This window comes from Stegodyphus dumicola, chromosome X2 (assembly GCF_044657685.1).
Source record: "Stegodyphus dumicola isolate Sdum_Otavi_A_Nest chromosome X2, ASM4465768v1".
NCBI lineage: Eukaryota > Metazoa > Arthropoda > Arachnida > Araneae > Eresidae > Stegodyphus > Stegodyphus dumicola.
This window is the reverse complement of record NC_140781.1, coordinates 124,773,694-124,787,777: the sequence shown is the minus strand read 5'-3', so window position 1 is coordinate 124,787,777 and position 14,084 is coordinate 124,773,694. Positions and strand designations below refer to the sequence as shown.

At 29.6% G+C, this 14,084-nt stretch overlaps 1 protein-coding gene across 9 annotated transcripts in view; it reads left to right on the top strand.

Annotated features, from left to right (window-relative positions):
- Positions 1 to 14,084, top strand: part of LOC118187517 (mitogen-activated protein kinase kinase kinase kinase 5-like) — a 170,604-nt gene that overhangs the window by 87,590 nt on the left and 68,930 nt on the right. For 5 of the 9 annotated variants that reach the window (XM_085809407.1, XM_085809412.1, XM_085809408.1 and 2 more), the window contains 3 exons: positions 2,847 to 2,905; positions 3,013 to 3,057; positions 8,315 to 8,391. In XM_085809407.1, coding sequence (XP_085665533.1) covers positions 2,847 to 2,905; positions 3,013 to 3,057; positions 8,315 to 8,391 — 181 coding nt within the window. The remainder of the gene's footprint in view (positions 1 to 2,846; positions 2,906 to 3,012; positions 3,058 to 8,314; positions 8,392 to 14,084) is intronic. The other 4 variants (XM_085809411.1, XM_085809413.1, XM_085809409.1 and 1 more) reach the window with 1 other exon arrangement.

The following is a 14,084-nucleotide window of genomic DNA, read 5'->3' as shown; positions in this document are numbered from 1 at the left end:
GTAGCTTAAAAGGTAAACACGCACTGGTTAGAATCTCTGGCTCTTCAATGAAGTCAGTAGAACTTCAACTTTAAATATTCTCTCTTCCTTCAATTTGCATTTAACCGCGATTCTGAAAACATGTTCTGGCAGGAAATTGTAAGCTGAAATTAGGAAAGATAGGAAAGTGGCTTTAACTAAAAATTAACTGTTAAAAACTTAGGGTAAACCTTACAACTTATTGCATAATGTATCTCATTGGCAAAGAACATTTGGAGCAATCTGCCCCCACCCCTCCCCACAATTTAAAACTAATTAGTTACATTTTTTTAAACAGTGCAGAAATGTAGCTTAGTGAAGAGACATAATTTACTAGGAAAGTGCAAATGGTGAAATAGCGTGCACGTAAGTATTTATATACTCAGAAATTTTTTGAGTTCTAAATGGTGACTGGATATAAGATCACAGCAATGTGGAATACTGCAAGGAAAGAGGGCAGATGTAAACGGTGTTTTACTTAGTTATTTAAAGGTCCATTGCCAATTAAGTTTCTTTCATGTTTTATATTTTACACACACACATATATTATCCACACACATATATATATATTGCCATTATATCTAACACTATATTGAATCCTTGCATCATATTCATGCATCTTCAGTTGTATCCAAGTAATGAAGGCAGTGCATCCAATGAAAAACTACAGATAGGTAAAGTCATTTGGGAAATGTCTAGAAAAACCTTTTTTTTATTTTCCAGAATTTGAGTTTTGAGTCATTGGTTTAATATCAAGGTTTCATGGTATGTATGTCAAAGTTTAATGTAGCTTTAAGGTATACACGTACATTAAATGTAAAGGTTTAATATATGTGTATATCGTAAAACTTTTCTCTAGTGGTGATTTTAGTGGGTCTTTTTCTCACTACCTTTATCTAGTTTTGACACAGAGTAGGCTATTGCTCATTAAACTACCATCTTCAAAACTATGCATTTATAAAAATTTCTTCATTTTCTTCTATTTATTCCCAGATAGTCATTATTTGAAATAAAATTGCTGTTCATCCTTGTGATTTCCTCTAGGATAACACCTGACTGCTTGTATGATTTTACTCTCATTCTAATTTTTTATGTAATAAGCAACAAGAAATGGAAAAATTATAAGGTATTTCTCCCACTTCCCTAGCGTGCCTTCATGGTGTAATGGTAGTACGTTGGGCCGGTATTCCAGAGGTCCGTGGTTCGATTCCCAGCGAAGGCGGTTGCATATTTTTCATCTTTTCTGCTTCCAATTAACCTAATGACTCTACAAAGTCACTGCTAGATCTTGATTGATTGATGTTTACTAGTTCATTGTAAAAAGCAGATTTTGCTTAAAATCCATCATCACTTTATTCTGCTCTTGATTAAAGTTCTTTATTAAACCTTGAACAATGGTTGCAACAGAGCTGTGATACTAGGTGTCAAGTAAACAGTTTGCAAATATATATCTTTGTTCCAATATGGGTTAAACAGATGTATTTAGGTGTTTTTCATCTAACCTTTTAGACTGACAGGAAAATTCAATAAATGAGTTTTAAAGGATATTAATTTTTTCAATGAAATAAGTATAGTATATTTTGATTACTAGCATTATTTCACTCAATATGAGAAAAGTATTGACACGTTTCAGAAGTATAATTATGTGATATTATTGTGTTAAATTTAGGCAATCATAGGTATTTGTTTCTTGTATGTGGTATCCTTAACTTTTCACTGGCAACTTATCATTTCTATAATGAATGATTCAAGAATATTTTTAAAAAATTAAAAGTTGGATGAACTAATGTAATATTGAAATACATTTGTAGTGAAAAGAAATTTTACTGTTATAGCTGTCTAGATAATATTTTGGGATTCTGTATAAATTATAGAAATTTACTCATAAAATTATTGCACTTGATATAGTAAAATATAGGAAGTCCTTAATTAGATGACAAATGCTGTTTGAAAGGTCAGATCATTTCTTGATTCTGCCATAAATTCAAGATGTATGTTATATCGCAATGGCTTTGATAATATTTTCATTAATTAGGCTTTCATTTGATATAAAATAGGTTTAAGAATATAATAAACAATTTATTTGCATATGTACAGGTTTTATAGAATTAGCATATCTATTCTTATTAGTTAATAGGAAGCACAGAAACTTATAATTGGTATCATTAATTAAAAATGACAGGTAAGTAATTGTTATTGCTTTGGATGATAATTGTGTGTATATGTGGATGGTTAACTTTAAATAGAGGATTTTAAACCCTTGTGTTTGTCTGTCATGAAAGCAAGTTGTTATAAGTTGAGGACTGGCGGTACATTTAACATTTCTTCAGTTTAATCCCTTGTTATGAATTAGTATTCCTATTTTCATTTATAGATTTCTTCTTATCAGAGAGCATACTTGCTTATAAAATGAAATGCATAAATGATAGATTTCTACTACTTATATGTAATGCAATACTCCCTTTGTATGTAATATTTCCAATTGATCTATATTAAATTAAATAGATGAAAGTCTGATAGGAAGTAATTTGAACTAGGTGTATGAAAAGCAATTATTTTGCAGTGTAACAACCCAGCCCTTCCAGCAAAATTGTATCTTTTTGGGACATTTGAACAATTTGCATATAGACTGAAAATTTTATTTTGTCTTAGTGTAATATGTGTTAAAGAATTATGAGAATGATAGTAGTTCTTAAGACAAGCAAAATGACATCTGTCTAGATGCTCGTTAGTTTCAAAATGTGCTTCTTTTATTATGAGTTTTAATATCTTGTAAATTTTTAGCATATTTTAGAATTTTGCTTTTAATATTCTTAAATTTATTGTAGTTGAAAGTGTCAGTTTTGACCTCCCTCTGATGTCAGAATTGTCAACTGCAAATGACAAAGTAAGTATAATTACATAAACTGTAGTTATTTCTAAAATATTTCGTATTTCATCATTTTTGTATCCTAGGATCTAAATGTCAGCAGTTTTAAGACGGTTTGTTTTTAGGGATCTGGTGCGTATGATGTATCACAAGCATGGGGCATTTCTGAGGTATTTAATTAACTTTATCATTTTGTTTTGAGTTTTAATGTTAAATAAGTTTGTTCAAAATATTTCGCTTAATTATTAATAGTTAAGATTAACTTAGAACAGAGAGAGAGGTGAGCAGTCACAGGCATGCCAGTGACTTTTTGCTGTATGCAGTTTAGATTATTCTGAAAAATGAGTAAAAGCTCATTTTTTGATAGGCTTTATATTTTAATTTACTGAAATGTAACTAGAGTAGGTTGTTGGCCAAAGAAGAAATGAATTTTTCAATCTTTTTCCTGTATGCCATTATATTTTCTGGCTTCTTTTATCTAACTAATGCACAAATAACCATAGTAGCATAATTTAACATTCGCAAAATTGTTAATTCTAGATTGACTATATCTGATCTAATAAAGAAAAACTGATTGATTATTCACAAAAGAATGATTAGTATTGTTTTGTTTCCAAAAAGAAGTGACTAATGATTCTAATTAAAAAATACCATATTGAGGGTTAATTTCAATATTATGTGCAGTCCCAAAATTTCTCTTTTATTGTTTTCCGGTTTCACGATCTATTAATAAGTTTATATATCAAATGACTTAGCTTATAAAAGTCATGGTGTAGACTTCTCCCTCTAATTATACATCTTCATTTAAAATATGTGTTTAATAATAATTTAATCCATAAAAATATAAGTATACTAAATATGAATAACATATTTCTTTTGAGCTCAAAAGAAATCTGCAGTTCTCTGCTGGATTGAGGCATATTGTAAGAAAATTTCATCTATGTTTTTGTCCAAATCCACCATTTTCAGTGCTACAATTTGTGTGAATAAAAATTAATGACATGCATATTGTACACGCACACATGCACACGATGACAAGCATACGTAAAAACTAACAAAAATTCGTAAAAAAGTGTAATAGGTTCAGTTTTAATACATTTGTAAATTTGCTATAGCCATATGAAATAACATTAAGTATCTTGGAAAGTGGATGGGAGCAAAAAAGTTTATTTTTTATATGCAGATATTTATCATAAACAGGGTCACAGTAGCAGGATTTAACTGTATTAATCATTTTTTACAAACACTGAAAAAGCTTAATTTATTTATGCATTGCACTTATATATGGTTTTGAATATTCTAAGAATTTTTGTAAAAAGGGCTAATAATTGATATGCAAGCTTTGTTGAAGAAATATTAAAATGAAATGAATTTGATAAAGATGGGAGAGGTTACAGCAGTAAAGGAAATCCTTTGTAAGATGATAATAATGTGTGTTAGCTGTCAAACTCTGAAGATATGAAAATGTGGACCTGGACAAATATGTTTTCCTGAATTTGGATTTTTTGCTTATAATTAACAGCTAAGACTCAAGTACTTGAATTCCCCCCCCCATTGGATAGTTAACACTTTTACTTTAATTTTTCCAATAACATCAATTTTATTTCCACTGTCGTAGTGTTTCTTAATTAATTAATTTTTTTTAAATTTATTTAAATATATGTGATTACTTTATATCATACATACATTACATATATAAAGTACCATAAATAGAAATAAAGTACTTTGCATATATGAGAAATAAATAATAACTATATGTAATTATATAAATATAATTACATACAGATAAATAAAATACATTACATATATAGAGTACCATTATTTAACTTTAAACTTGAGTATTTAATTGTGTTTTAACTTTTTATGCCAGTCATTTCAGGAACATTGTTTCTTTTTCTGATAATAGATTTGTACTTTTCTACTAATCCTAAATTATGTACATTACTATTTTGACTTCTAGTTACCTAAGAGATTACCTAATTATTCTGCCCACCACTAATTAATGCTTCAGTGGTGATTTTCTCCTAGATATTTTTGCTATGTAAAATAAGTCTTTAGAGGAAGACTGCAAATTAGGGGCAATATTTGGTAGCATTTTAGATTCCTTTTCTCATGTAAGATTAGAGTTTTGGTAATATGATATTCCAAGGTGTTCTTAGCATCAGTAATGCAAGTTAAACCATGCTGACAAAAATACACATTTTTTAGAGGGGTAAAATAGTTTCAAAATTGAACCTATTGTCAAAGTTTGGACATTTTTTCTTAAATAACAGAAGGTCGAAATGTACAAACAGCAAACTGAACCATCTTTTTTTTTTATATATAATACAAAGATGCAGTGTATAAATGTACATAAATTTATAAAAGCTTTGTCAGAAATAAAATGAGAAATGTCTGCAAAGCTGCAGTTGTCAAATAGTTAAATCTGTCTAGAAAAGATTAGACTGTGATAAGCAAACATGAAGTGTATAAAAATCTTAAATTAGAAATTTTTTTTGTTTTGTTTAATTAGTCCTAAGATGGTGTGAGGAAGAAAAGAACCTATCAATAAAGTACTGTGCTAAATTAAATTCATTATCTGTTATTGAAATCTGAGAAAAAAGAAATTAAACATTTTAATTCAAGAGTGTACTGAATGTAATAACTTGTAAGATTTATAATTGGTAATAAGATTTAGTAATTCTCTTCTGTCATCTCCAAAAGATAAGAGGGCCCACCAGCGGCCGAGCGGTAACGTCGCTGAACACTGGTAGTTCGGTCCGAGGTTCGAATCCCGCGAACGGGCTGGCTGCATGGGCGTTTTCGTGGTTTTCCCCATGTGTAACGTGTATATGAGCCAGTTTACCTTAGAAAGTCCTCCACGAAGGCATCCCTCCCTGGCAGATAGCCCTCGAGTGCTTTGCCTCAATCTAATAAAACAAAACAAAAAAAAAAACCCACCAAACCAAAAGATAAGATGGTAACCTATGGAACATAAAAAGTTATCTAATTGGTTTGGTTTCAAAGCAGTGCCCCCTCTGTGTATTAGAATACTTTTAATATGGTGCACTTTCTTTTTTAAAATCATATCATCATCAAACAGAATAAATAATCATGGAAACTTCTGTTGTCTTCTTGATGATATTATGCACCAATGATACCAAATTGTTTAAAACCCATTATTTGGGGGGGGGTTACAAAGAGAGTTTAAACCGTTTCATGTTAGTTGGAAATTTTAATTTTGTTCATGCTCTTTTGACTTCACTTCCGAAAATTGTTATATTTTAAAGCTGCCAACTGTGCTATTAAACTAAAAGATTCCTGATTTTTTATTGCATCTCTCAGTAACTCGGTAAATCTTTAAATCTCTGGTTTTAATTTACTTGAATTTAGATAATGTCTTTCATATGTAAATCAAGAATGAATACTGATAATGTGCCAAGGGTAAGGGAATGCTATAAAGAAAATTTTGATACTTTAAAAAAAAAAAAAAAAAAAAAAAACTTGGTCAATGATGTTTTTCTCTCTTAATGAAACTAAAGTTATACAAAATCTATTTTTTTCTCTAGTGATTATCAGAATTATTTTTCTGATTAATTTTTTTTTCTATCTGAAGTGTTTTAAAATATTAGACAGATTTGTAGAGGGTTTTGTGAAAACTAACAATTAATGTGTAAATATTTTTATTTAAATATGTGAATTATATATTATATTTTGTAAATGTTTTAAGCAAGGTACTTATCATTATAGGCAATGAACTTTAATTGATAACTACCATATCTTTCTTTTTCATTGAAATATTGCCTGGATTCAAATTGCTTGGATTCTCTGAACAATTTTTCAACAAAAAATTGAATCTACTTTTGTGGTAAAATTCTTTGAATAATTCAATATTTTATGGCCATATTCCATATCTGAATTTTTATTATAATGTCCCATTTCTTTTTTAGTATGACTAAGTCAAAACATGCACCAAAATTTCCTTTTACAAGCATATGTGTAGTTGCCACTGTAAAAGAGAGAGTATTTTGAGCTATTATATGGCATGTTGGGCATATTGCAGCTTTCTTTCTACCCTTTCATCAACAATATATGTCCATTTGCTGCAAAAGGGAGGTTATCTGTAATATGTGGCATTTAAGCAGTGGCTTCTTCAGGAAAGTGTGGATGGCCTGTTATTCATAAGTTGTTTATGTATGAAAAATCTTTCTTTGATGAAGAGGTCTTCATTCCCCACCATAGTCTAGAAACCATGGTTTAGAACCTACATGCAATCATGTACTGCAGACATGTGCTTTGCTGCAAAGTAACATGGGTGATTGTTCATTTGGCTTATACCTCAACTGGATACTCAGATGTAAGCTGGAGGAGGCTCACTCTAATTTACTGAGTGATGATTCTGTTGATTATGCATCACTAGTTGTGGTTTCAACACTACAGGGCTGCAGCCATTACACCATTTGTGTACTTATTTGCACTAGATGTTTGAGAATTGATGGTTTGGGCATGGGGCCCTTTATTCATAGTCCCCACATGTATTTATCTATCATTGATTTCTTTTTCTGAGGAACCTTCAGGATTATTTAAGTATTAAATGCTTTTTGGTTGTATTTTGGACCTTGTGGCAAGAATTACCATCACCACTACTAACATTTGAGAAACTTCTGTTATTTTTTAAATGTTTGGCCATCCCTGTAGTATTTGTGCTAATCATGCCTGCGAATGGTCAGAATTTTGTCTTGTGAAATTATATTCTATGTTTACCACTTGCACTTGTTAGGTTTCGCCAAGTAAAGCACTTTACATTTCTTTCTGTGTTATGTTCGTGTTGTATCATCATGTCTTGTATCTCTTGTGGGTATATGTCCAATCATGCCTTCATCTTTGAATATGGCTGATACTGATGTTCTTTATCTCCCCTCAAAACTTCCCAACAGTATATGGAGTTTGGAGATTACCTTTGAGAATACAGATGGTTAATAACAATTTTCTTGATATTTTCCATATTCATTAAACTTTTCAACTTTGTACAGTATTTTGTTTTTCATTTTTCAAGAATTTTGTCTATACTACTTCATGTGTTCAAATTCAGTCTGGTAGATTTTCTGTATTTTGTATTATGTTTAATGGTTATAAACTAAAAGGTATGCACAATAACTTTACTTCAACAAGGAGAAAAACTTGCTTCAAATTTTCTTTTGGAATTCAGTGGCTCTTTTTCATTTGAAATAAATACAAAACTAAGTTCGAATTTTTTTCCTTAAAAAAAAAAAAAAAAAAAAAAAAAAAAAATGCGTTTATTCGAATTAACCATTTCCTGCATTTGCTCTGACTTTAGTAATACATCAGTGTTTTCATTATGAATCACGGGTTAGACATTCTGATCTTTTTATTCCTTATGAGCTTTCTGTGTTAATTTTTAATTAGTTGCATTTGGTTTTTCACTAGGAGCCAGTTGTAGAACCTGCTTATGATTTAGCAACTGCTTGGATGGAACAAGATTTGGATTCAGATGTAATTTGCAAGTAAGCACCATATTTTAATGTTCAGCCTTTATTAATAATTTTGTAACATGTTGCAATATTGAAAGAAAGAATGCATTTTTCTGTGTAGTATGTATAATGTAATCTAAGCTAGTTGTTGGCTTTTGCTTGTGTTACTGTAAGACAAAATTTTTCAAATGAGATTATTACACTAGTGTTGAGCTTAACTTTGCTCAATATTTTTTTTTTTATCAAATCGCTTCCAAAACTGCATATTTTTTTATTTCTTATTTGAAATCTACACACCAGTTTGCAAAATTTATGCAAGTATATGAAATTTAGTGAGCAGCCAATCCCATATGTTGAACAAAACATGAGTTACTGAGTCAAATTTATTTAAAATCATTTTATGGGATGAGCAAATTTTGCTACATTTATGTTGCCTGTGGAAATGACAGGATAAGCAGTCAGAAGGTTAAGTATGCTGTATTTTTACCTGTGCATGCAAATTTGGTCAAGTATGGGAAAAAAATACATTATAATATTTATGTGATGTTAATACTTTGAAGTTGCATGATAGGTGCGACAGACAAAATGTGCATATATTGGGGGTCTAACTTTGCTCTTTAGGACTAAGGGTTGAAAAAAAAAAACACTTGTTTAGATGAAAAAAAGTATGTAATAAAGAATGTAGTTTTCGTTCATATCGATACAAAATAAAAGAAATGCGCTGCAATACAAAATAAAGTAAATGTGGATTATTTAGATGCTGTCAGCATCATAAAATTTAACAAACTCTTCTGATGACTCAATTCATACTCATAAAGTAAAGAAAAAAAGACAAAGAATCTCAAACTGCATTCTTCACCTTTCTTAAAGTTAAAACAATAACAGTACTATTTATATAAATGTAAATCATCTATTTTGTCTGTGAACACAGCTATAACGTAAGTGCAGTTTTTGAAGAAGGATGTGTTGTTTTAGTTCATTTAGCATAAATTATTATGCATTTTATTTCTTTATAGCTAATTTTAGTGTATAGGTAATGTCTTGTTTATCAGCATTTTCTGAATTACTGACAGTTTCAAATAGGAATTAATTGCAAGCATAAATGTGTAAAGTAGTACAAAGAAATTAGGTAACCATATATATAACTTTCAGTTTGCATAAGTAAGAGTATAACTGAATAACATAAAAATGTGTCGTAAATAAATTTTAATGAGTGCTTCCTCTCAAGAGTTACATATTACTAGTTGTTCTGTGCTTTATTGTAAGAGTGTAAGCATATTAGTGTCAAAATACCACTTGAGTCTCAGGTTTTCCTGGAACAAAGTCAACCTGCTTTCTTCAGAGCATGGATGAATATCTGTTGTTTTCTTAATCCTTCATAATTTGACCTTAGCAGTTATTCTTGGGGGGAAAAGCTACATAATTTGTTGATGAGTATATTTTTTTGTATCATTTTCTCAGAAGTGTGGATAGTGTTTGTTGGCATTCCTAAAATGTAGTTCTTTGTTTAAAATGCAGCGGAATGCTCCAAATTCATTGCAGTAGTCAAAGTGATGATCAATGGGTCTAAGGACAGGGACTCTTTGAAGAGAAAAATGCCTCCATGAACCAGTTTGAGGGCAAGCTGGATGCTGTGCAATGTAAATGGGTGTCAATCCCCAGTGCCTCTTGTAACAATTGTTGTTTTTAATGCATTTAAATTTGATTTTTTAATATAGTGTATTACAGACATGCATTCATTACAAACATACACTTACTTTTCACTTCTAAATGATAACACTAAGTATGTGTATATTTTTAACGAAATTACCATTAAAGACATATTTTAGTATTTTGCAAAAAAAATTATTCAAAATCAAAATATTCAATATTAGAACATTTTTGCATCCAATAAATATCACAACATAAGAGATAAATAAAAGCAATTTGGTGATTTTTCAGATGTAGTATGGTTTCTACATGCAATATGGTTTCTACATACAATAATAGTCCTGCTAAATTTCAGTAGTTGTAGTTAATGCAGGCAAATATTTACATATACAATTAATACCTTTTAATTAAAATATTAATGTAGCAACTGGGTCCAGACATGTGACAGTGAAGTTGTGACAGGCAAACACACATACACTATCTACAGTTTGAATGTTAATTTATCTTAACAAATAATCAATTGAAATTAAGCAGAGAAAAAGAAAAATTAAGAAAAAAATTTGAAGATTCTTTTTTAGAAAGAATATTAAGTTGAAAAAAGAATTTAGATTTTGTTGGAGGGGGGAGTTTAAAATGTAATGTCAACAGTCTGCATTAAAATAGTTTTAAGTGAGCCATTTGAGTGATGTAAATACAGTGTTGAAAGCTTAAAAATTTATTGTTTTGCATTAAAATTTTTAAAGAAATGACAAAAATCATAAAAGCAAAAGATTCAAAATGATTAAAAAGTTATGAATAGATAAAACTTGACAATGAGAATATCAGTGAAAAAAACTCATAATCCTAGGATGGTGATATTTCAGAGCATGCAAAATTGTGAATTTGCAAGTGCAGTGAAAGTCAAAAATTTTCCTTGAGTTCCTGATGTAAAACTTATTAAAATAATTGAAGTTGGTGCTTGAGTTTTCATCTAGTCATTGACAAGAAACTAATAATTGTAAAATGCAAAGGTAAAGTACTTTGGCAGCTCATGTTTCTTTTAGACTTAATTTTGTCAAAAACAGTTCATCTGTCTTCAATAACTGAATGAAGAAAAACTAGTATCAACTCATCTATCACATGAGGCTTAAAAGCATGTTCTCTTTTAAAAGAGTACCAAATTATATGGAAAAAAATTTCTGTTATAAAATTATGTTCTGATAATAAATTGGTTTTTAACTAATATTCCAAATTATATAAAACTATGTCGTAGACACTACATGGTCTAAGATGTCATGAGTATATTAATGATATCAAATAATGTCAAAGCATACCAATAAAATAAAACTTTTGACATAATTCCTTTACATTAACAATTTTATCACTAATTCATGTTAATCATTTTATTCTTGAATTTCGTAAAATATTAGCATGTTTGCTAATTCATGTAGCAAAATATGTGATTGATGGCTAATGTTAAAAAATGTGAACTTCTACATATGTATATATTTCTGTATATCTATGTATGTGCATACATACATATATATATTTCTGATATGCTAATGGGCTGCCAAGGGCTTTCATAATTTATTTTTCTCATTGGTTGAGTGACTACAAATCAGTTTCCCTTGAAAGCATTCCCTAAAGGCATCTTTCAGGGAAAATATTCTTGAATGCTTTTTGTTGATAAATTGTGATGTACTTATCTATTTTCCAGTTTGCATTCATGCAATAATATAAAATTCATCATTGGTGTTTTATCAAATGCATTTCAAAAGCAGGTAGCATGTTCATTTCTTTAAGTACTTCAAAATGATAATAGATCACATTTTGTCATAAATGTTTTGAAAACATTAGATTTTATTAATAATAATGAATTGTCTTCAGTATACAACTGAATAGATTCATAATTAAGCATTAATGTTCCAAGTATAGATAAAAGTATGTCTAATTAATGCAAATTATCAAATAGTAATTTAGTTACCATACTGTAGCTTATAATTAGCTTTATTGTAATAATTAAGTAAGACGAATAACATTTGAATGTTAACTAAAAAGAAGCATTTAGTTATAAAAATCAGCAAGTGTATTTTTCTATCATTATGTTTTGCTGAACACTCCAGCGAAAGCCCACCTACATCACTTGCTTCAGATTTCTGCCACAGGAAACTGAAAGACAGGAACACTGATTCTCATAGTCCCATTTCCTAACATCACTTGGTGCAGCTTTTCAACTTCCTTTACCAAGACTACAACCATTGGTATAGGTCTTTTACTTCTAAAGACTTAATTCAGACCACTGAGGTCCTGTGTCGAGGCGAACAGCAGTAGCCAGTTGTAAACGAGCTCAGAGGCATTATGTTTTAGGTGGGCAAAGACTGTTGTAGTTGATCCAACTTCAACTTTCTACCATTTGCTGATTTAAATATATAGTTTCAGGTGTCCTGTTTTACCATAGTTTTTAAATGAATATGCTTTTAAAAATTCTTGAGGAAAATGTGAAATTAAATGTAATGATCATAATAAAAAAATTCGGATGATAATTGAAAATGTTTAAGTTAACACAACATTTAAGTAAATTATTTGAAAGAAAATTTTCAAGAGTGATAAACTGTAATTATCAATATCGTAAATGATAATTTAATGGGTGATAATTTTTACAGAACAGCCTAAAGCAACAGTTTGTTGTGAGAAAATAATGACATATTTGGAATTTTACTTAAAATTGTTACCAATTTAAGATTTATTTTGAACCTAATTAAAAAAAAATTAGTGAATTCTTAGTTTTAAGTAGCTGGTGACTATAAGCCATTTGTTTAAAAACTTTAGGAAAACTATCATTTTATGCACAAAGGATGCTTGTTAATACACAGCATTTAAATTAAACAAACAAACAAACAAAATCACAGTCTGATTGTTGGTGATTTTATGGATAACTTCTATGCATTTTAATGACAGCTTGTGGTTTTCTTCAAAATGCGTGACACAAATTTTGTAAGAATCAAGGCAAATGATGACCTTGATGATAATTTCTTGTTAGTTTAAAGAATGCTTTCATGAACTCTGGCAGATTTGCTTTTTTCAAAACAAAAACAGAAATATTATATGATATGCATTTAATTCAGTGAGTTTTTACATTGACTCACTCGTCTTTAATATATGAATGATTAACTGAGGTAATTGCTGTTACATTTAAGGGCAAAAAGTATGTACATAAGGCAGGAAATACATTTTAATAAACATTTTTAAAAATTTCCCTTATTAACTTTCTTCCCCCTTTTCCTCTTTCTTTCTTTTTTTGTCTCTCTCTCTCTCTCTTTTTTTTTTTTTTTTTTAGAAACTGCTTCTTCTTCAAGTGGGATGTTTGGTAACTATAAACCCTATACACATTATAACAATATATTATAAATTTTAATTATATGAATTTACCAGTTTCGTTAAGGAAAGTACAAATATCATGCAAAATACTGTATAAGCGGTGTTCTTCCCAATGAAAAAAATCACTGTGAAATTGAAACATTCAAATAAGATTTTTTAATTATCATTCAACAGTATTCATAAATAAAATAAATAAGATATATACAGTGGTTAAAGAGTCATCTACTGTACTCGCATGACAACTTTTAAAACAAAGTCTTTAGCTGTGAGGCAAATCGAGCACTTTTTTCTGCATTTCTGCATGCAAAGAGAAAAAAAAAAAAAATTTTTTTTTTCATTCTTGCTCCTGGGCCAGTGTGAATGCAACTTTAGTCTTTTTAGGGTATACAATACTACATTTAAGTCAAACTGACAATATATTGAAACAATTTTCATTTCTTAATGACACTAGCTCAGGGCTGATTTGTCCAGTTTCTGTGGCTACGAACTTTTGGAAACATTATATTAAGCTTTACCTAGGGGGAACATCAACTACAAGTTCTGTGTACAGCACAATGTATTGCAAATATCTTGTCATAGTTTGTCATGGTGTCTGCATTTATGTACTGAAATGGAAATACTGAGAATATAGCAAGCCATAATATGTTGCCTTTGCAGCCCAAAATCTGTCTTCACGTCCTATAGCAGGCCTAGACTGATTTCTTAGTATGTGTTTTGGA